Source organism: Muntiacus reevesi, chromosome 4, assembly GCF_963930625.1.
Source record: "Muntiacus reevesi chromosome 4, mMunRee1.1, whole genome shotgun sequence".
Lineage (NCBI taxonomy): Eukaryota > Metazoa > Chordata > Mammalia > Artiodactyla > Cervidae > Muntiacus > Muntiacus reevesi.
The window spans coordinates 60,850,244-60,871,181 of NC_089252.1; the positions used below are offsets into that span (position 1 = coordinate 60,850,244).

General features: G+C 47.6%; 1 protein-coding gene across 1 annotated transcript in view; it reads right to left on the reverse strand.

Moving 5' to 3' along the window:
- Nucleotides 1-20,938, reverse strand: part of VOPP1 (VOPP1 WW domain binding protein) — a 158,277-nt gene that overhangs the window by 21,729 nt on the left and 115,610 nt on the right. Inside the window, exons 3-4 of the mRNA XM_065935223.1 lie at nt 15,245-15,322; nt 9,698-9,834 (exon numbers count right to left, since the gene is read on the reverse strand). Of these exons, the coding sequence (XP_065791295.1) occupies nt 9,698-9,834; nt 15,245-15,322 (215 nt within the window). The remainder of the gene's footprint in view (nt 1-9,697; nt 9,835-15,244; nt 15,323-20,938) is intronic.

Consider the following 20,938-nt stretch of genomic DNA (forward strand, 5'->3'; position numbering starts at 1 on the left):
GTACCCATTCATCTGTCAGGGGATATCTAGGTTCTTTCCATGTCTTAGCTACTGTAAATAGTGCTCTGATGAACACAGGGTACATGTGTATTTTCCAATTATAGCTTTTTCTGGATATATATTGGCAATACCATTTACTTTTATTGCTTTTTACAAAGCACTAACTTTGAGATCTCCAAATCAATTTTTCTCTTTGCTTTGATTAACTTACATTTTTTATTATGATCGTCTTACTGCTTTTTGTGACTTTATTAATTTCTGAACCTCTTTTAAGGAGGGGGTCAGCTAACTTGCGTTCTAAACTTTTAACAAAGAGTAAGGCCATGAATTTAACTTTGAATGCCAGCTTACTTACACTGCCTATGTTTCTGTATTAATTTTTCATTGATACTTAATTAACTTGTTAATTACATTAATACTTAGTTCACATTGATAATTAAACAAACACTGAATTTTTACTATTTGCCAGCATGGTTATGAACACCTAGGACACAGCAATGATGAAAACGGAAATTCTCAAATCCTTATGGGACTTGCAGTTAAGAGAAATAAAAAGATAAAAAGAGATGTATGTAGCATGTTACTGATGACAGTGCTAAAAATAAAAATAAAGCGGGGATAAAAAGAGAAAACAGAGTGCCATTTTTCACTGTTTGCAAAGGGAAGGGCTTTGGGAGGTGGAACAGCTAGAAATAAATGAAGGAGCCGAACCTGAGCAGACGCGTGGGGGAGAAGGGGAGGGAGGAGCTGCTGCACGCACAGCGGCAGCAGGTGATGGAGGAGCAGCACGTGTGCAGGGGGAGGCAGGTGCAGATGCAGAAGGAGCCACAGTGTGAAGGCGTCAGCACGGCAGTCTGCAAGTTCTATGGAAAATCAGAGTCCATGAGCAGCGAGAGTGGAATGGGGGCCAGGAGGACAGACGGCAGGAGACGTGGGTGAGAAGAGAGGGCAGGCGGAGGTGCGACGCTCAGTCAGAAACGGCCTGTGGCCACTGTGAGGAGTCTGATTGTGAACTGTGCTCTGACTCCTGTTTTCACCCTGCTTGCTCTTCTGGAAATCCATAGACTGAAGTAGAGGCTGGGGGAGCAAGACGACTGGTTAGGAGGCCGTCTGAGCATCTCCACTAGAGGTGCAGCTCTGGAGGCGGCGCTGGTGGACACCTGCGAAGGGCTCTGAGAAGCCGTGGAGCTGAGGTTCTCCCGACAGGAAGCTGGCGTGGGAGGTCTGCAGCAAGGGTGTGGGAGCAGGTCAGGACTTCAGGGTCTTCCCTCATCCTACCCTTCATTTACTCAAGGAGTAATTTAGGGGAGTATTCTTTTATTTCCAAGCAGATAGAAGATGATTAATTTGCTCATTTATGTTGAATACATTTCTTAAAACTACAAGTTTTGGTAATATTAGTAGCAGCAACTACTGCCATTTACTCTGAGGTCTCAGGCCCTGTGCCAAGCACGGAGCTGCATCATCTCACAGGCAGTCACCCTCGACGGTCGCCAAGAGCTCAGCCTCACAGTCCAGATGCTGAGGCTTTGTAGAATGGAGTCACTTCCCAGATGTGCCACAGGCATGGGTGAGAAATGGCCCCAGACTGTCCTAGTCCAGACGCCAAGGTCTGTTGCTTCTGCTCTTGCAGACGTACTCAGACTTTCTTTGTTGTGGACAATTTGATAAATTCTTTTGAATACTCCATTCATTTTTGTATTTTGAGCAGATTAATAACAATGCATTGACACTTGAGGGTTTCCATCATACTTCCCTATTTCTTGAGTTTTTGTTTTATGTACTTTGATGTCATTCAATATATGACTCAAGTTATATCCTCATTATCCAAAGTTATTTTTATCAGTATTAAAAAGATGTTCTTTTTCATACATATGTTATGACAATCATGGATTATTTCTTGGAAGATACACAAAATACTGGTCATACCGGTCAGTCCGAGGAAGGGAGCAGGAAGGCCCGCTTTGCGTTTTCTCTTGCAAGGATCAGCCATCACAAAGAGGCCCTCTTTTACTGCTTCTTTGGGAGGAGGGGAAGAAGTGAGTTGAAAACTGTCTCTGTATTAGGTACCTGGTCTTTCAGGCTGACCTGTCAAGCTTTGTAGAGATTATATAGCTGAAATTCTGCGAACACAAAGACGAACACCAGGGCCCTCACATCCCACAAAAAAAGGCAAACAGCTTGTCTTCACAACTGAAGCAGCCCTGTGTGTGTTTCAACTTTGATTTGGAGGGTAATTAAACTGTCAAAACATACTTCCTACTATTTCCATTCTCCTTCAGTTTGCATCATTTATTCAGGCCACTACCATCACTTGCCTAGAGAATCCCAAGGACAGAGCAGCCTGGTGGGCTACAGTCCGTACGTAGGGCTGCAAAGAGTCGGACACGACTGAAGTGACTTAGCATGCACACACACACTCACTGCAGGTTGACAGATTTAGTACAGGATTGGGGTGCCAGAACAGTCAGAAAACCATCAAGAAGCTCACTAACGGAAAGGAAAAAAAGTATCTCCCAATGGGAATACTCCATCTACTTCTAAGTATTTTAAAAACCAGCACCAGTCATATGAAAGGAAACCACAGTTAAGGACAGTTAACACTGTTAAACCATACTAACATCACAGACGTCATTACCGACTGTTCTCTTCAGTCTTTATGCACCTGTGTCATCACACATGGGACCACTCTGTAACAGAGTGCCCACCCTCCTCCCAAATGCAGCTTCATGCTCCTCCTGCCGCAGCTCCACAGCTCTCATCTTGACTGTCAATCTGAGTGCCACATAATACGCCATAAAGAAGAGAGACCATAACATCATCATCTTTTTGTTTGTGGCCCCAAACCCTCTCCCCACATTGTCTAAAATGCACAAGTTCAGGCCCTGCTCAGATCACCCTGAAATCCAGCCCTACTCTCCTCCGGACCCACAGTTCTGCTGTAGCCAAGGTTTTACATTCTTCCCACTGTTCTAAACATCCTCCAGTTTTATTGAAGCATTACTGACATATAACATTGTATGGCATAATGATTTGCTAATCATGTACACTGTGATTACCACAAATGAGTTATCACCCATCGCCTCATAGTTAGACATTTTTTCCCCTTGTGATGAGAACTTTTAAGATCTACTCTCTTACCAGCTTTCAAATATAGACTTACCCATGTCCACTTGGCTGTGTATGTCACTGCCAGTCAGCCAGTATTTTCTGAATGAACAAAGTCCACCTTTCCTCAGTACCCAGAAGGGCATATCCAGGACCCTGCCAGGGGCATGGGAGGAAGGTGAAGGCTCTTAGGGAGCTCTAACTGTCTCTGGCCACCTCTGGACACAAGACAATAACTGGAACTGCTTTTCTTTATGCAATTTGATTTTGCAGACCAGGCACAGAGATAGTGCTCACCCTAGGCCCAGCAGACCTCAGTCCTTCTGGCGCCCCATCCAGGTGCCTCTCCGCGGTCCCCAGACCAGCTTCACTGCACGCCTCTGCTCTCCATGCCAGCAAAGGCCCTAGTGAGCTGCCTTTGACCGGCAGCTTCAACCTTTGTTTCTTTTGGTTCCTGGTGGTCTTGAAGCCCCAACTTATCACCTCAGCTTTCATATCTAGTTATCCAGTTTCTTTCCCCCCAGTCCTGTTCCAACACACAGCAGTGCCACGGAACCGCGAAGCTGCCATGCCCCACCCCAGTTTTGAGCATCTTGATCACGTGCAGGTCTCCGCTCTTCTGTACTCTGCCTTGTTGGGCTGGAGAGCTGGTCCTGACAAAACAGTACCGTGTGCCCCTCTGCACGCAGGACGAGTGTGCCCTCCCTCAGCCCTCCAGGGCAAGAGTACTGGTTCCTTAAAACTTGCCTTTTGAACACAACTCTTAGGGCAGAGTTGTGGTGTTGCTGTGGTATTGCTGGGGTGTTGGAGAAGACTCTTGAGAGTCCCTTGGACTGCATGGAGATCCAACCAGTCCATCCTAAAGGAAATCAGTCCTGAATTCATTGGAAGGACTGATGCTGAAGCTGAAACTCCAATCCCTTAGCCACCTGATGCGAAGAACTGACTCACTGGAAAAGACCCTCATGCTGGGAAAGATTGAAGGCAGGAGGAGAAGGGGATGACAGAGGATGAGATGGTTGGACGGCATCACCGACTCGATGGACATGAGTTTGAGTAAGCTCCAGGAGTTGGTGATGGACAGGGAAGCCTGGCGTGCTGCAATTCATGGGGTCGCAAAGAGTCAGACACGACTGAGTGACTTAACTGACTGAACTCACTTAAGGCAGAAATTTTCTGGAAGATAATTCCTGGGTATTCCCAAGCCTTAAAAAAAAAAAAAGAAGAAGAAGAAGAAAACTTGCCTTTTCTTCTTCATGAATAAGCACAACCCAGCAGAATCCACTTCCCCTCCCCTAGACCAGCAGCAGAGGGTAAGCAGAGCCCCTGGCAGATGGGCAGGTGCGTCCCGTGCTCCCTGCACTGATCCCATCTCTCTCCACACCCGCCAGGCTCCTCCAGGGCCTGAGCGCCTACCTCGTGGGGTCAGTGCACCCGTCAGTGCAAGGCTGCCTTCCCAGTCTGCCCCCATGGCCTGCCCTTACCACCCCCCACTCCACCAAAGCACACAGCTGAACCCCACCCACGGGAAGAGGTGGGTCTTCAGGTCCCATTAGAGAAACTAAGTGATCCTATTTTTTCCTCATTATCACTGATTGTAAAAAATCGAAGTGAATTCTTCCCAAACACCCCACTATTAACTAAGGACACAAGCCCTGGATCTGGTGGTGAAAGTGTGGGAACTGTATACTTCCATGGAACAAAACGAGCCTTCCTATGACGCTCTGGTACATTTGGGACTGAACATTTCATGCTGCACATATGGAGGAGGATGGGAGGTCCCTGCAGGCTCCCACACCAGCACCTCCCAGCAGAAGGTGGGGCTCCTCCCACCGGCCCCACAGGTGGCTGCATTATGAGAAAGCAGCGGAGGAGAATTAACAGCCCCCATTCCTCTGAAGGCCCCGAACTGCAGGGTAGAATCGGGCCAAGCTGAACTACCAGAGAAGTGGGAGACACTCTGCTGGACCCTTGATCGTGACCCCCAGTCTCCCCAGGGAGAGTCAGGACTGTTGATGTGGCGTCTCTGCTGCATTAGACGCCTACGTCCGCCTCGCCTACAAGAGCACCAGCCCTTGATGCCAAAGTTGTGGGACTGACTAGAGCCGGCTGGACTCTGCGGCTCAGAAGTCTCAGTGGGCAGACATGTGAAAAGCTGGCAGCAAAGGAAGGTACAGGGCCCTTGCTGGCTGCTCCTCAGTCTCCAGCCCCTCCTGACTACTTCCTCTTAAATATACTTACACTCTTCGGTTCCTTCCATCCATACAACAGACTGTGCTTCCCATTTACCTGGCTTGCCAGCATCGGGAACTTTCTCTGCATACCTCTCATCACACAGTGACTGTACCGTCACTTGTGCAATGACACGGTGTTCCACACACGGTTGTGCGAAGCCTACAGAGCACCGTGGGGTGAGCGAGAGCTGGAACCCAGGCTGCGGTCTGCAGTCCCAGGCACCTGCAGCACCTGAGCGGGTGGGAAGTAAATATGGATTGATTGAGGCTCCAAGTGTGGCCGTGGCAAATCCCTGCCCCAGGCTGACCTCTCACTCAGCTGGCAGATGTAAGTCAGCTTGGTGCCTGAGACATGAGTCCCGGAACTCAGGGCTCAGCCCAGTGAGGAGCCCAAAGTATACATAGAGATTAAAGCTCAACATGATACAGGAAACCCTAAGGACTCCAACAAAAAATATTAGAGATAACAGACAAACACAGTAAAGTGGTAGGCAGGGTACAAAATCAGTACAGAAGCATCACTGTTGTTTCTAAACACTAACAATGAGCCAGCATACAGAGAAACTAAGAAAGCAATCCCATTTACAATTACAAGAGAAAGAATAAAATATCTCGGAATAAATTTAACCAAGGAGGTAAAAGGCCTATGTAAGACACTGATGAAAGAAATTGAAGATAACACAAAGAAACTGAAAGATATCCCATACTCATGGATTAGAAGAATTAACACTGTTGAAATGTCCACGTTACCTAAAGCAATCCACAGATTCAATGCAATCACTATTAGAATCCCGATGACATTTTTTGTCACAGAAACAGAACAAAAAATTCTAAAATTTATATGAAACCCAAAGACCCCAAATAGCCAAAGCAATCCTGAGAAAAAAAGGAACAAAGCTAGAGGTATCACACCCCCTTACTCCCGATTTCAAATGATACTACAAAGCTATAAGAATCAAAAGAGCACGGTACTAGCAGAAAAACACACACAGAGATCAATGGAATGGGATTAAGAGCTCAGAGATAAACTCACACAGACATAAACAATTAATTTACAAAAAAAAAGATGAAAGACATGCAATGACGAAAGGGTAGTCTCTTCAACAAGTGGAGCTGGGAAAACTGAACAGCCACATGCAAGAGAATCACACTAGACCACTATCATATACCATACACAAAAATTTACTCAAATGGATTAAAGACTTGATTATAAGACCTGAAAAAAAACATACAATTTCTAGAAGAAAATACGGACAGTAAGCTCTCTCATCAGTCTTAGCACTATCTTTTTGGACATGTCTCCTCAGGCAAGGGAAACCAAAGCAAAGACACACAAATGCACAGTGAAGGAAACCACTGTCAAAACAAAAAGGAAACCTTCTGAATGGGAGAAAATATTTGCAAATCATATATCTGATAAGGGTTAATATTCAGGATACAAAGAATTCTTACAACTCAACAACAAAAACCCAAACAACCTGATTAAAAATAGGCAGAGGATCTGAACAGACATTTTCCCAAAGAAGATATCTAGATGGCCAAGAGGTACATGAAAAGCAGCTCAACACCAGGGAATACAGGGAATACAAGGGAATTCAAATAAAACCATAAAGAGCTGTCACCTCACACCTGTCAGAGTGGCTGTTAACAAAGATAAGAAACAACAAGTGTCAACACTTGTTGACAAGGATGTGGAAAAAAGAGGACCCCATGCACTATCTTAAGCAGGAGAACAGCATGACCTATGTGCTTCTTTTGTCCCCAAAGAACTTTCTGGTGGCAACAGAGAAGAACTGACAGAGACTAGTGACTGGAAAATCTTTAGTAGGCATTGCTCAGGGGTGAGGTAAGAGTCTGAAGGAAGGAAGACTTGTAGGATTGATGACATATTTATTATAGGGGCACTGAGGATTCCAGTCAGAAAGACGTGCGCACTGCAATGCAGAAAAGAGGCGGGGATGAGGAGAGCGGGTGACAGGCTGCAGGGCCTCCTTGTTTGGAAACTGAAAGGCTGTGGACACTCCGTGGGAGCTGTGCGCCCTAGGCCAGCCCAGGCCTGACATCATGGGCCAAGCACACACAGTATCTTGATCTCTGGCCACATGGGACACTAAAAATCCATGTCATGAAGGCAGAAGGAAAAGGAAATTCATTAGTCTTTTACCCACTTCTCTGATTTATTGCCTGCTTTTTGAGAAAAGAAATCAAAGGCCCCCAAACTCAGACTAATCCTGATAAAACTTAGGTTTGGCCTCTCATTTAAGTGAAAATTTTCACTTTGCCATATGTTGGAGCAGATCTGAAGCTATATAAACATTTCAAAATAGGAAAGAATAAAAATCCACTTATGCATGAAAAGTGGTACTAACCTTGAGAGAAAGTTTAAGGTACAACCTCTGAACTGTTGTGAAAAGTACATATTCAGATTTTTAGCAACATTTTAAATGATAATAAAGTTGATTTTTTTTTAAAATCCCAGAGAGTACCTGGTAGAAAAAAACTATAAAAGAACAGATGAGCAAATGATCATCCCCGTATCTCTGTCTAAAGCACAGAGAGACAGAGAGCTCTTGTCACATTCAGTCTCCAACTTCTTTTTCCTTTGAGGTTTGATCGACATACAAAAAGGTGAACACATTTAATGCCTACAACTTGATGACTTCAGAAATAAAAATACACTGTGAAGCCATCACCACAATATATGCCATAAACCTATGGATACCAAGAGGGGAAGTGGGATGTGGGGTGGATTGGGAGACCGGGACTGACTCCGCGATGCATGGGATGGCTACTATGAATAGTGCAGGGAGCTCTACGTGATGCCCTGTGGTCACTGAGATGGAAAGGCAGTCCAGAAGGGAGAGGATATGTGTATACATTTGGCTGATTCACTTTGCTGTAAAAGAGAAACTAGTACAACATTGTCAAGCAACTATCCTTCAATGCGGAAAAAGAGATCTCCACTTTTAGCAAATTTGTGAGTTTGTGATAGTGTTATTAACTACATGCCTCACTATGTACAGCAGACCTTATGACTTACGTTATAGAACTGAACCTCTGTAAAAACCCAACCAGAACTTGCTCCTAGGACTCCGACTCCCTCTGCAGCGTGTGAGGAATAGAGAAACCCTGCCCCCCGCCTCAAGGCACCAGGGGAGCCATGCAACCCCCAGCCCACCACACGGCGAAAGACGGGAGCTCCAGGAGCATGGCCCCTTGCACACCCCCTCCTCAAGTGTAATGTCAAAACAAGGAACCGGCCTGTGTCCCGGGGAAACTGGGAGTCACCCACTACAGTATGTCTGAGCTTAGATAGTGAAAGCAGTGTTTTATAAGAATTAAGAAACCACGAATTCTTTTTGACCTTGGGGCACCACTCTGGGTAATGTTCCATAAATAGGCCAAATGTAACTTGTGCAAAAATGTCTATAGCGGCACAATTAACAAGTACTCATGATACTAATAAACGCACAGTACATGCTTACTGAGTGAAGCAATAAAAGGCAAAACAAAAGAAAACAAATGATCAGCAATGACAGACGAAGCTAATTATCATTTAGTAACATGATTAACGGGCTTCCCTGGCGGCTCAGGCAGTAAAGAATCTGCCTGCAATGCAGGAGACCCAGGTTCGATTCCTGGGTCAGGAAGAGTCCCTGGAGAAAGGCATGGAAATTGACTCCAGTATTCTTGCCTGGACAATTCCATGGCCAGAGAAGTCTGGTGGGCTATATTCCATGGGGTTTGCAGAGTCAGACATGATTGAGCAACTAACACACACATACAGCATGATTAATATTTAGTCCAGAAGCATTAAGAATGTCAAGAATATTACACTTTCTACACAAAAATTTATATGTGAAATAATTTTTGAGAAAAAAGAGAAAATAATGTGCATACATGAACCACAAATGCATGTATGTGTGCATGCTCAGTTGTGTCTGAGGACTGTAGCCCATGAGGCTCCTCTGTCTAAGGGATTCTCCAGACAAGAATACTGGAGTGGGCTGCTATTCCCTCCTCCAGGGGACCTTCCCAACTCAGGGATCTAGCTGGTATCAGCTGTGTCTCTTGTATTGCAGGCAGATTCTTTACCACTGAAACCTGGGAAGTCCCCATGAACTGCATAAACATGCATAAAAGATGCACCAATAATAAGGTAAGAATATGAGGTGACAGACATATAATACAACAGACTTTGAATTTCTTATTGGCACAAATGCATCAGAACTTAAATGAATGAACGTGGCCTGAAGTTTTCTTTCAGCATAGTCCGCGGCGGGGCCCTGAGCAAATGCTCACAGAGGACATGTACACTGCAAGGAGGACAGACAAGGGCAGAGGGCTTGGCTGACCTGGAGTGGGGTTTTGGGGCTGCCTGGTGTAGGACACGTTGAAGGCCGGCTCCTCAATCAGCGGTGGTGGGTACATGCGCCTCCGGATGAAGAAGCCGGCTCCACAGCAGAAGAGCACACCCATCATCAGGAGGAACCTGGGCGAGAGCACAGGGTGAGGCCTGGGCACAGTCCCAGGCAGACGGCAGGGCTCCCCTGGCTGGTCCTACCTGACCGCTGGCCCCGGGAATGGGAGTGGAGGAACCAGGGAGACACCCGGCCAGCAGAGCTCTGGGAGCCCCTGGATGGAGGCCACTAGCATGGAGAAGCTCTCAGAGTGAACATTTTGCCTCAAAAGCTCCAAATGGCTATTGGCCTCAAAGGGTTGGTACAGTTCTTCCCTGTCCACGGCCCTGACCTCAACTCAACATTTAATCAAACCAGAAGATGCCTTTTCAATCCTGCTTGAAGACTACTGCTGGTTCTCACTGTCCTCATCCCCCCACTCCCTCAGTTTTCTTTACTGTTAAAGCGAGAAGAGTAAGCATGGGATCCTTTCTAACAGTTTCCTCTCCTTTATTATATGAACATCTATAATAATTTTTTTAAAGTGCCCTTTCTACAGCACATCTTAATTTTAGAGAAACTATAGGAATAGAGAAAATACTCATAATTCATTTTAAAAGCTGTTTTAAAATCTCTTAGGTTCTGAGTATGGCTGGACCTTCTATTGTGACCCCACAGTCTAATGAACAAGAGCTGACTCCTTGAAGGATCGGATGTTTGTCGAAATCATCTGAGGATTCTCAGTGACTGTTGGATCATTGGCATTTGATAAAAAATGAACGAATGGCACTTCCCATCTCACTTCAGCATTCACCTAGTTGTAGAAACAGGGGAAATCATTTGGAGCAGGCCCAAGTTGACTGTTCCACACAGACATAGCTGGGAAACTTGTCCATCTCTAAACGGACATGAGATGGGACTCACACAACCTGCGAGAACCTCACGCAATACAAACACTCTTGTGAAGGATGCACACACAGCAGAGCTGGCCATGTCCTGGTCAAAGGCACCTGTCCACACACAAATGTAATTTAAGGAAAGACTAGACAATAAAGGCTTTGAGAATATAAACACGATATTAAGAGCTAAGGCTGTTAATCAATAAGTATTTACCAGACACCTTGGAACGCTGAGAAGGAACCAAGATGAGGGGCACCAAACAGGAAATGATTCAGAAGAGGACTGAAACCATGGTTTCCTAATCTTTCATCTAATTCATTATTAATCCAACAAAATTTCTGAAGCACATGCCAGGCTCCCAGCACCAGTCTTTGCATTATAAGGGGTAAGACAGGTGGGGCCTCATCCTCACTGAACTTGAGTTGTCATAGGAGAGGAGGACAGTAAGCAACAAAGTAACAAAATTATTTATTTACAAGTCTGATGGTGCCGGGAAAGAAGAGGAAGGGTGCAACACAGGTTGGGGGGACGAATTCATATAACACACAGCTGTGTTCATCATTTCAAGGGCACAATTCAGTGCAACAAGAGGTTTAATGAGGCTATCTGCCAGACTAAGGGAGATCACAAAAGCTTCTTTTCCTTCAAAGCAACCTCTGAGCTGAATTCTGAATGATGGAAAGAGACAAACTGAAGGGAATGAAGATGTTTCTGGGTAGAAAGGAACTATATAGGTGCCCCAACAGGAAAAGTTGGGTGGGCGAGAGGCCTGAAGAGGACAGCTATGAGCTGCAGATAGGGAAGGGGTTAGAGGGGTGCAGTCCTGGGGAGCAGGAAAACCCCAAATAGTGCAAAACAAAGCCCCTACTCCCAAGTCGGAAGCTGGAATCTAAAATGGGCAACTTCGTCCGGACTCCATGCTAGCCTTACATTCAACCCTGGGTCCAACTGTAAATATCTGAGCAGAAATGCAAGGCACACAGAGGTGACTGTGCATGAGGCTTTACACCCCTGCTCACTCCCAAAGGTCCAGACTCCCTGCGTTGGATACGCAGAAGCCATGAGAGATCTTGGTCTCTTCCATGAGATAACCCAAAATGATAGTTTTGGTTTATCGATCAAATGGAATGGGCTTCCCTGATGGCTCAGTTCGTGAAGAATCTGCCTGCAATGCAGGAGACCCCGGTTCAATTCAAATGGAATACACGTTTTCTTAGACAAATATAAGTGGTATGCACCTCACAGCGTGGACTGCTGGAGAGCAAGCAGGTGCAAGCAAACAAGAGCACAGTCGTGGTAGCAGACCCACTCCTGGCTCCTGGAGCAGTCATCATCACATTGCTCCTTACTGAAACAGCAGTCGGAGAAGAGAGGGGCAGGGGAATGAACTTCTGGTAGCAAAGAGGAAAGGCGTGTCAAGGTAAGAAAAGCAATTCCCCAAGTTCTCTGTCATTGCTGAGCAGGTATGGGGAGCATTCCTGGGATTGAGAGAGGAAGCTTGTGCCTTTTCTATCATTAAAAGTAACCTGGCTTCTTCAATTCAGTTTGTTTTCTCAGTCTCTTCCTGCCCTCCTGCCCAGTGGTTTGCAGGTCTCAGGCAGCAGCAGAGCCTCCCTGGGCCCGCATGCCCCAGTCTGCAGGCACCCCACAGCAGGCAGCACGCACCTGCCAGACTGCACTCTGTCCCAGTGTGCTTGCCAACTAGACACCGTTCCTACTCCTGGGGCCTGCATTAGACTTCCCTAGGTAAGGATTACTTAAGATTTTAGAGCTGACTTCCAAACGCATTCTCTGCCAAAACCTCTGTGCGATGCTCAGGAACCCCAAATCCTCCAAAGTCAAGTGGAGCCAGGTTGGAGAACAGCCCTCCATTCGCTCCATGCCCAGCTCCCTCCTCCCAACCTCCTACCTCTCCCCTCAAACCTCCCCCCAACACCAGCTCCCCATCATCCCTCTCTCACCAGGTCCATTCTTAAGGTCCTGCCCCTGAAATGTGCAGGTCCCTTTTGCAAGGAGGGCCCTCTTCTCTGAGACCCAGACAGAAGTCATGCAGCTTTCCCCAACTTTTCTGCCATCAGAAGTTGCATGCTTTGTTTCCAGAACATTGGCTTAAAACTCTCCATGTGTTTAGACATCTGTTTCAGGAGCCCAGCTGCCATAGGGCCTCTCCACAGGACCCTGGTACATAACAGACACGTTACTGAGAGAAGGAATGCATGGAGCAAAAACTAAGTGTCCTCAAACTTCATCTGGGGCTTGCATCTCAAAGTGTTCTCTGGCTGTATCCCCGGTTTTGTTGTCGTTCATTTGCTCAACTGTGTCCCTATGGACTGCAGCACGACAGGCCTCCCTGTCCTGAAGGAAGCAGTGAACTACCTCCCAGACTTTGCTCAAACTAACGTCCACTGAATCGGTGATGCCTTTCAACCATATCATCACTCGTCACCCCCTTCTCTTCCTGCCCTCAATCCTTCCCAGCATTAGGGTCTTTTCCAGCGAGCTGGCTCTTTGCATGAGGTCACAAAAGTATTGGAGCTTTGGCCTTAGCATCAGTCCTTTCAATGAATATTCAGGGTTGACTTCCTTTATGATTGACTGATTTGATCTTCTTGCTGTCCAAGAGACCTCAAGAGTCTTCTCCAGCACCACTCTTCGAAAGCATCAATTCTTCAGCACTCAGCTTTCTTTATGGTTCAACTCACATCTGTACATGACTACTAGAAAAACCATAGCTTTGATTATACAGACCTTTGTTGGCGAAGTGATGTCTCTGTTCTTTAATACACTGTCTAGGTTTGTCATAGCTTTTCTTCCAAGGAGCAAGCATCTTTTAATTTCATGGCTGCAGTCACCATCTGCAGTGATTCTGGAGCCCAAGAAAATAAAGTCTGTCACTGCTTCCATTGTTTCCCCATCTATTTGCCATGAAGTGATAGGAGCAGATGTCAAGATGTTTGTTCTTTGAATGCTGAGTTTCAAGCCAGCATTTTCTCTGGTTTAGAAGTTGGTATCAGAATCTCAACCCAAAGAACTAGACCAAACCTTCTGGCATCTGGCATCCCGAGCCTGGAGACCTGCCCTCCATTCACGGTGCTCATGAGATGCCTCTGTGTAGGGACCCACTGGCTTGCTGAGGTGCCCTGACCCTGACAAGGGACACGGGCCAACAACTTGGAAGCACCAGCTACCAGCTCAGAGGATGTTTCCAGGAAAGGTCAACAGGAGCTGCTCTGGCAGCCAGGCCCGCAGAGTTCTCCTGGACTCTCAACTTTGCCTTCTTTCTAATCACATAAGACCTGAACTTTGACAAGTTTTCTCCTCTTGGGAGTACTTCCACAACCTCATCATCATTTGTCTGATGCTTCAGGCCAATGTGAAGCACTGTTGATCCCTTACGGGACCCTTAGCCACAAGTTCTGAGCTTCAGGCCAATGTGAAGCACTGTTGATCCCTTACGGGACCCTTAGCCACAAGTTCTGAGCTTCAGGCCAATGTGAAGCACTGTTGATCCCTTACGGGACCCTTAGCCACAAGTTCTGAGCTTCAGGCCAATGTGAAGCACTGTTGATCCCTTACAGGACCCTTAGCCACAAGTTCTGAGGGAACACGTTGGTGAAGCCAGGCAAAGCTCTGAAATGCCAGAACTGCTTACATTCCAAAAGTCTCAGGCTAAAAGATTTCTCCTGATACTACAGTTTGAGGTGCTCGCAGCTAGGAGGTGGGGAGAGGCCAGTGACAGGCTGGCACCATTCAGGGCCCCACGTGACAGGTGAGTCCAGCCCCCAGATGGTCAAGGTCCAGCAAGGAGGCGGTGATGGTGAAAATGAAGAGGCTCTCCCATGACAGAAAGCATGGCATGTGGCGCCCCCGATGGTGCTGGTTTCCATAACCAAACATTAGGAACAGTCGTCAGGAGGCCAATAGCAAAATCTCACAAAAAAGCCAAGTGGCTCCTGCCACAAGGTCAGGAAAGGCCTCTCTTCAGACATTCCTTATGTCCAAAGGCATTCCTTACAGGCATCCTCTGAGGATAGCAACTCACAGGAGGTTCCTCTCCTTACTGAAAACTCTGCACCATCCTTCAGGACTGTCAGCTTTATCCCTCATTCTCTCCTGAGCTACAATCTTACAGATGCTGGACGGCTCTTTCAAGTTCCTCCAGTCGAGCTGGAAGATGGATAAGGAAGCAGGCTGTCTTGAAAGTTAGGACTCAGCTGACACAATGTGAATATGGAGGATTCCAGGCAGCAGAAACCTTATAGCAAGATCTGCTGATTCTCCGATTAAGACAGGCAGCCTCAATCCATCTCAGACATTGGTGGAGGAGCTGCGGAAGGATGAAGCTGCTGTGCAGTCCAGCTTCCCAAAGAATAACTCTTCTTTCCCAGTCACAAGCCTGAGCAAACGGGGATGAGCTCTCTGCAAACTCTGGGAGCAGAAGCACTTGACACAAAGCCAGCCCAAACATACCTACTCTCTTTATAGGCCACCGGGAGACCACGACCTCCGGCGGAGGCGGCGTCACCTTGGCTGTGACAGACTGACTGGGCAGAGCCCTGGGGAAGGGGGGAGTACCCGAGACCTGGAAGAGTCGTGACCTACCAAAAGTACCACAGCCTCTGTATGGAGAGGGCCCGCACACAGCACCTGGAGCCGCAGCAGTCCTCGTAGGGGCGGCATCTGTGGGAGAGAGGGCACAAGTTGTCAGCTTCCCGCAGGAGAAGGGCTGGGCCAACTGGGGGGGTCCAGGCAGATCTCAGGGTGAAGGACAGAGCTGCCACCACCGCGTTTTATGAGACTAGCAGAGCTGTGGCGGCCCAAACAGAAGGCGCTGAGAGGGACAGCATCATCCAAAGCATCTGTTTGCTACACATCCCCGTGGGCAGAATCACAGTGGTTTCCTTCTGCGGAGGCCCCGTAACTGGATGAGCAAAGACCTGCGTGAAACCAGAGGGGAGCATCGCAGGCTGCAGGCGCTGGGCAGTGCTGTCCACGCCAGAAGACGGGCACCTGCATCAACAAGGCCAGCGAGCTTAAGTGAGGAGGTTATGAAGCGGGACAAGTTCTGCAGTTTACTCCTGGTCTTGCCACTTGGCAGCTGCAAGACTGCTAGCAAGTTACTCAACATCTACGAGCCTCAGTTTCCCCATAAGCAAAAGGCGAGGGAGGGCAGGGCCTCCTGACAGCACTGCTTTGAGTCTGAAGGCCTCACCCTCACCTGAAGTGCTGACAAGGGCCACGGCTGCTCACACCTGTCCTGCCCCCTCGATGCCGCACTCATGTTGCTCAGCGCCCTTCCTCTCTGAGCAAGGCCCTCACTCTCCAAGGACAGGCCCAGTGCAGGGCCAAGGTTCCCAGGGGTCAGCTTGGACTGCTCCAATATCCCCACTCTTCCCCAGCCCCGCTTTCTTTAATAAAAGAGAGAAGCTATGAAAGCTTCTGCATTTGGGCTTTTATAGACACACTTTCAGCAGCTTCACTCCAAGTGGTAGTGGGTTGGGTGTGTGTTGAGGGGTAAGGCTGTTTCTCAATAATATTAAATGATCACAGAATTAGGATCTATCAAGTTCCTGCCAATTTTCTTCTTAAAAAAAAAAAAGAGTAGTTGGGAGAAATACACAATTTGATCCAAGATTTTGGACACTGAATTTTCAGGTAATTCCAGTACAAATTGATTTATGTAGAAAAACATGTAGAAAATAGTTCCCTATAAAATATTAGCTAAGATGGAGCATTATGAGTTATAATGGAACTCCACACATCTGAGCTGTAGTGCTGCTTCTCCCTGTTTGGCTCCTGGGGCCTCGAGCTCTTTAAACACTCAGCACCCAATCACTGCTATATCCTCTGTCATTTTGAGGACAAACTGGGCAGAGAGACCCCCACCAAACCACTGCCATCTCACACACACACACATATGCCCATTCCTCCTATAGTCCACGAACATGAACTTCTGTCTACTGGCTGAAATTCTTGATTCTGATGGGATGCTCCGATATGCTGGAGAATAAGCTAAAATCTGCTTAGTTTGTTTTACGCAACCAACAGCTAGCAGAGCACCAAAATGTGTGCTAAAAAGCACGACTGGTTCTCACAACTCAAGCATCCAACACAGTCACCGAGCTGCCACTCTGAACTCAGCCTGTGCTGCGTTTGGGGGGAGCCATAAAACCCTAACAGAAAGACATGCAGAAGCTTTCTTTCTAGAAGGAGGGGACAAACAACAAGCAAGAAAAACATGAATGGGGTTAGATGGCAGTAAGTTCCACACGGTGAGAACTAAAGTAGAAGCCGGCAGGTTGAAAGCAGTGGGGAAGGAGTGGTGGATGATACAACGTCAAACCAGGTATTCAAGGATGACTCACTGACAGGCTGACATCTGAACACAGACCACGCAGACATCCAGCCTGGCTGTGAACAGCACGAGGGCCTCGGGGCTCGGAGAGGATCGCTGGCCCCAGGGCTGCCAGCCCTGCAGCTGCAGTGTGGAGAAGAGGCTGAGCAGAGCATGGAAGACAAAAGGAAACGCTGGGGGCAGGGCAGCCAGGGACCAGACCAGCGTTGCACCGGCCCTGCACGAACAGCATCATCTGCTGACACCACACACAGCGCCATCCACAGTGACTCCTTGGGGTGTGTGTGTGTGTGTGCCATCCACAGTGACTCCTTGGTGGGTGTGTGTGTGTGTGTGTGTGTGTGTGTGTGGTGTGTGTATGGGGGCACTCAAAGGAGATAAAGGGCTTCTGCCTTCCAGAGTATGTGGAGTTCAGACAATTAATAGTAAACACAAAGAGATGGGACTGTTTCTGACCACAAATTTGCAAAGACAAGAGTCCTGAGCAACTAAGTTAGATCCGAAGATAAAGGTGATGATGTGGTAGAGAGAGTTCAAAGGCAGCCCCAAGATGCCCGCCCCCCTAGAGTGCACGGACTGCATGACCTCCTCCCCTTGAGTGTGGCAGGTCCTGTGACCATGATGGGATGGTCACTCCCATGATTATGAAACATTACATAAGGTGGTATTTTATATAAGACAGCAGTAGCAGACCTGGGGGCACTCTGTGGCTTTGAAAAAGAGAGCTAGGACTAAGGGTGGTCTCCAAGAGCTGAATGCAACCCCCAGCCGACCAGCAAGGAAACTGGGACTTCAGTCCTACAATATGAATCCTGTCAACAACTGAATGAATTTACAAGAGGACCCAAGCTCCAAAGAGAGCACAACCCAGCCCCGCCTTGGCTTCAGCTTTGTGATGCCCAGAGCAAGGGACACACCAATGCTGTGTCCAGACTTGTGATCTATAGGAACTGTAAGATAATAAACACAAACGGTTTCAATCTGCGCACTCGGCAGTGACTTATGACTGAGCAATAGAGAACTTACACAAACGAGAACAAAGGTTATGCGCTTTGGTCACGTCTTACATTCGAGATGCCAGGTCTGTGCTTCACAACTGTCTTATTTAACATGCAAGTTAAATATTATCAACTCCATGTTTGAAATAAGTTCAGGTAACAAGGCGCTGGGGATGTCACACCTCCTCTCAGCCCAGGCCACTGTCTGCTGAAGCCAAGAAAGGATTTGGCAAATATTTCAGGAAGGTGTTTTGCACAGACACTGCCTCTGCAGTGAAACTGAGTCTTTTGTCACCAAAGGACTACCTTCTTGGATCCCCCTTGATTTTCCTACTCCTCTGCTTGGACCAAGTCATCACCACGATGGTGTGTCGTGATCATGCTCACGAACAGTGACTGTGTAAGACTCCACAACCATTTACTCATGCAAATAAAGGAACTGGAAAGGCCTGAGAGGCAGGGCGGTGGCAGGATGCCTAAGAAAGTAAACGGGGTTGAGAAGGTATAGAGGGGAAGGCGAAGTTTAATATGGCACAGATTAAGGCTGAAAGCTTCCCAAACAGCAAACCAAGCCCAGAAGAAACAGGAGGCAAAGGTGGAAATTCAGCAGATGGCAACAGACAAGGTGAAGGAGGCAGACTCCTTGGGCAAATGGCAGGAGATCCCTGTGATGGAGTTACAAACAGAAATTCAGCACCCACTCTTTAATAATACCTGAGGGGGTGCTTGCTCTAATGTGGAACTGCATACTGACCAAAGTGCCTGTACCATTCCATGCCAAGAACTCTCTACAATTAGCAGATAATGTAATCATAGAGACATAACTAACACAGGAAGATGAGACACTGGGTAAAAGTACAGTGCTGATTTAGAAAGAACTACCAAAGTTCCCACAATATGCTACAACAGAACAGTGTTTTCAGATATTGTGACCCACTAGTGGATTATGAAATCAAGTTATTGGGTTGTAACATCATGATTTTACAAAGGTAAAGCTCAATTTTTTAAAAATCAGAGGGCATCCCACAAAAGGAATGTTTTGTGAAACTCAGGTTATGGTCACATACAGCCACATAGATATACACATTGCTTCAAACCTACTGTTGTGGAAGCCCAGGTCAAGAGTGAACAGGTTCACGTTTCTGTTGTGTCCAGAAGGGATTCTTCCATCCTCCTGGCAGGTGCTGGGCAGCTGCAGGCCCAAGTCTCCTGACTAGGAGATCACTTCCTGTTGTTAATGCTGCTGGGCTAAGTCTGGTCCCCTATGACTTCTGTCTGGGTGACACTGATGCTGCTCCTAATTCTACTTGATGTCCTGAAATGATCACATTCTAGCACTCCCGTGAAGAGTTCTGTCAGGTAGAGATACCCCTGCTCATCTGCCTACTATGGACAACCTCTGAATGAGGGTGAGAGGTGGCTGCCCAGGATGCAGAACACAGATGGCAGGCACCTGCAGCCTAGGAGCAGGGAGACTGCGATCTTCCAAGCTCAGAACACCTTCTTTCCCACTGTTCTACCACCTTAACCATCAAGACGTTTCCCGCAGAATTAGCTTGACTCCTGACTATAACTAGAGCTACCCAGCTCTGGGCACAGTGAGGGCTGAAGGGTAACCCCTCTGGTGACCGTGAACTTGGTACAAAGGAGGAAAGCAGATATAAGAATAAAAATTTAGGAGGGAAAAAGATGGCAGAGGAGTAGGTGGACGTGGAGTACATCTCTCTCCACGGATACATCAGGAACACACCTTCAGACACAGAAGTGCGTGCAGAACACCAGCGGAGAGTGGACAGGAGGACCTGACCAGTGGAAAAGAATACATAGAACCACGCAAAACTCGGTAGGATGAAGGAACTAGGGGGAAAGGACTGTTAGTAGGACTGGACCTGCCCACAGTAGGTAGGGGAATTGAAGCAAGGGGTCCGATCCCTACAGTGGGGCAACTGTCTGAAGTCAAAGGAGAAACATTTAAGGTTGAGGGTGAAATAGCTGATCTGTGGCAGCCTAAATGGAATGAGAATCAGACAGTTCTTGCTGCAGCCATACATACCCCAGACAGGAATGCTGATCTCCTGCAAAGTGTAGCAACTGGGAGCTGGAGTTTAGGGAATGTGGAGCAATCCCAGGGCGAGGCCTGCTGTTGACTGCAGACAGATGGATCAAGGGGATGCTAGGAAGGAGATCGTGGTGTGAAATGCTGGTGGAGGAAAGCCAGGCAGACATAGAAGCAAGGCAATACTGCTGAGTCACGCCATAGTCTCTCTCTTCCCACAGGCCAGCATCAGCAGCTGAACAATAGAGAGGCTGGCCCATCAAACACCTGACGCACTGAACCACAGAGTAGGATGCTTCTTTCAGTGACGGATGCCCTGAACTCCAGAGTAGGACCTCACCCAGGCTGCCCCTTTAACTGCCTGACGCACCCAAGCAACTGAGAAGGACCTCTAAGTGCCTGAACAGGTGGAGCTATGGAGAAAGACTGGCCAAGGAGGGCTTCTGATCGCCAGCTACAAGAGGCTCAAAAAAAGACTGACAGGGCCATGACTTCTGCGGCAGAGGCAGTCCGTGTCCCTGCACACTTGGCGCCGCCAGGGTCCCCGCAAGCCCACCAGCTGCCCCACCTCCACACCTGGCCCTCACTGGGGCAGACCCTAGTCCTCCAGGGCAGCCTCAGGAGTAAATCCCAGTGGATGACCCTCATGTAGAGGTGAAAATAAAACCACAATTGAAACCCAGGGGCAGTGTGGCTAAGGAGGAAGACCCAAAAGACCATCTGTACAAGCTGCAGATTAAAACCACGTGATCAACCAAGCATATCCTGCATCCATGGAATATATAAAAGGCGATTGAGAGCTCCCACAAAAGCAAATGCACTAGCTCTGATAGCTGTGGACACTGGAGGCAAGAACACGCAGGAGCAGGACCAGGTTCGAGTCTGAG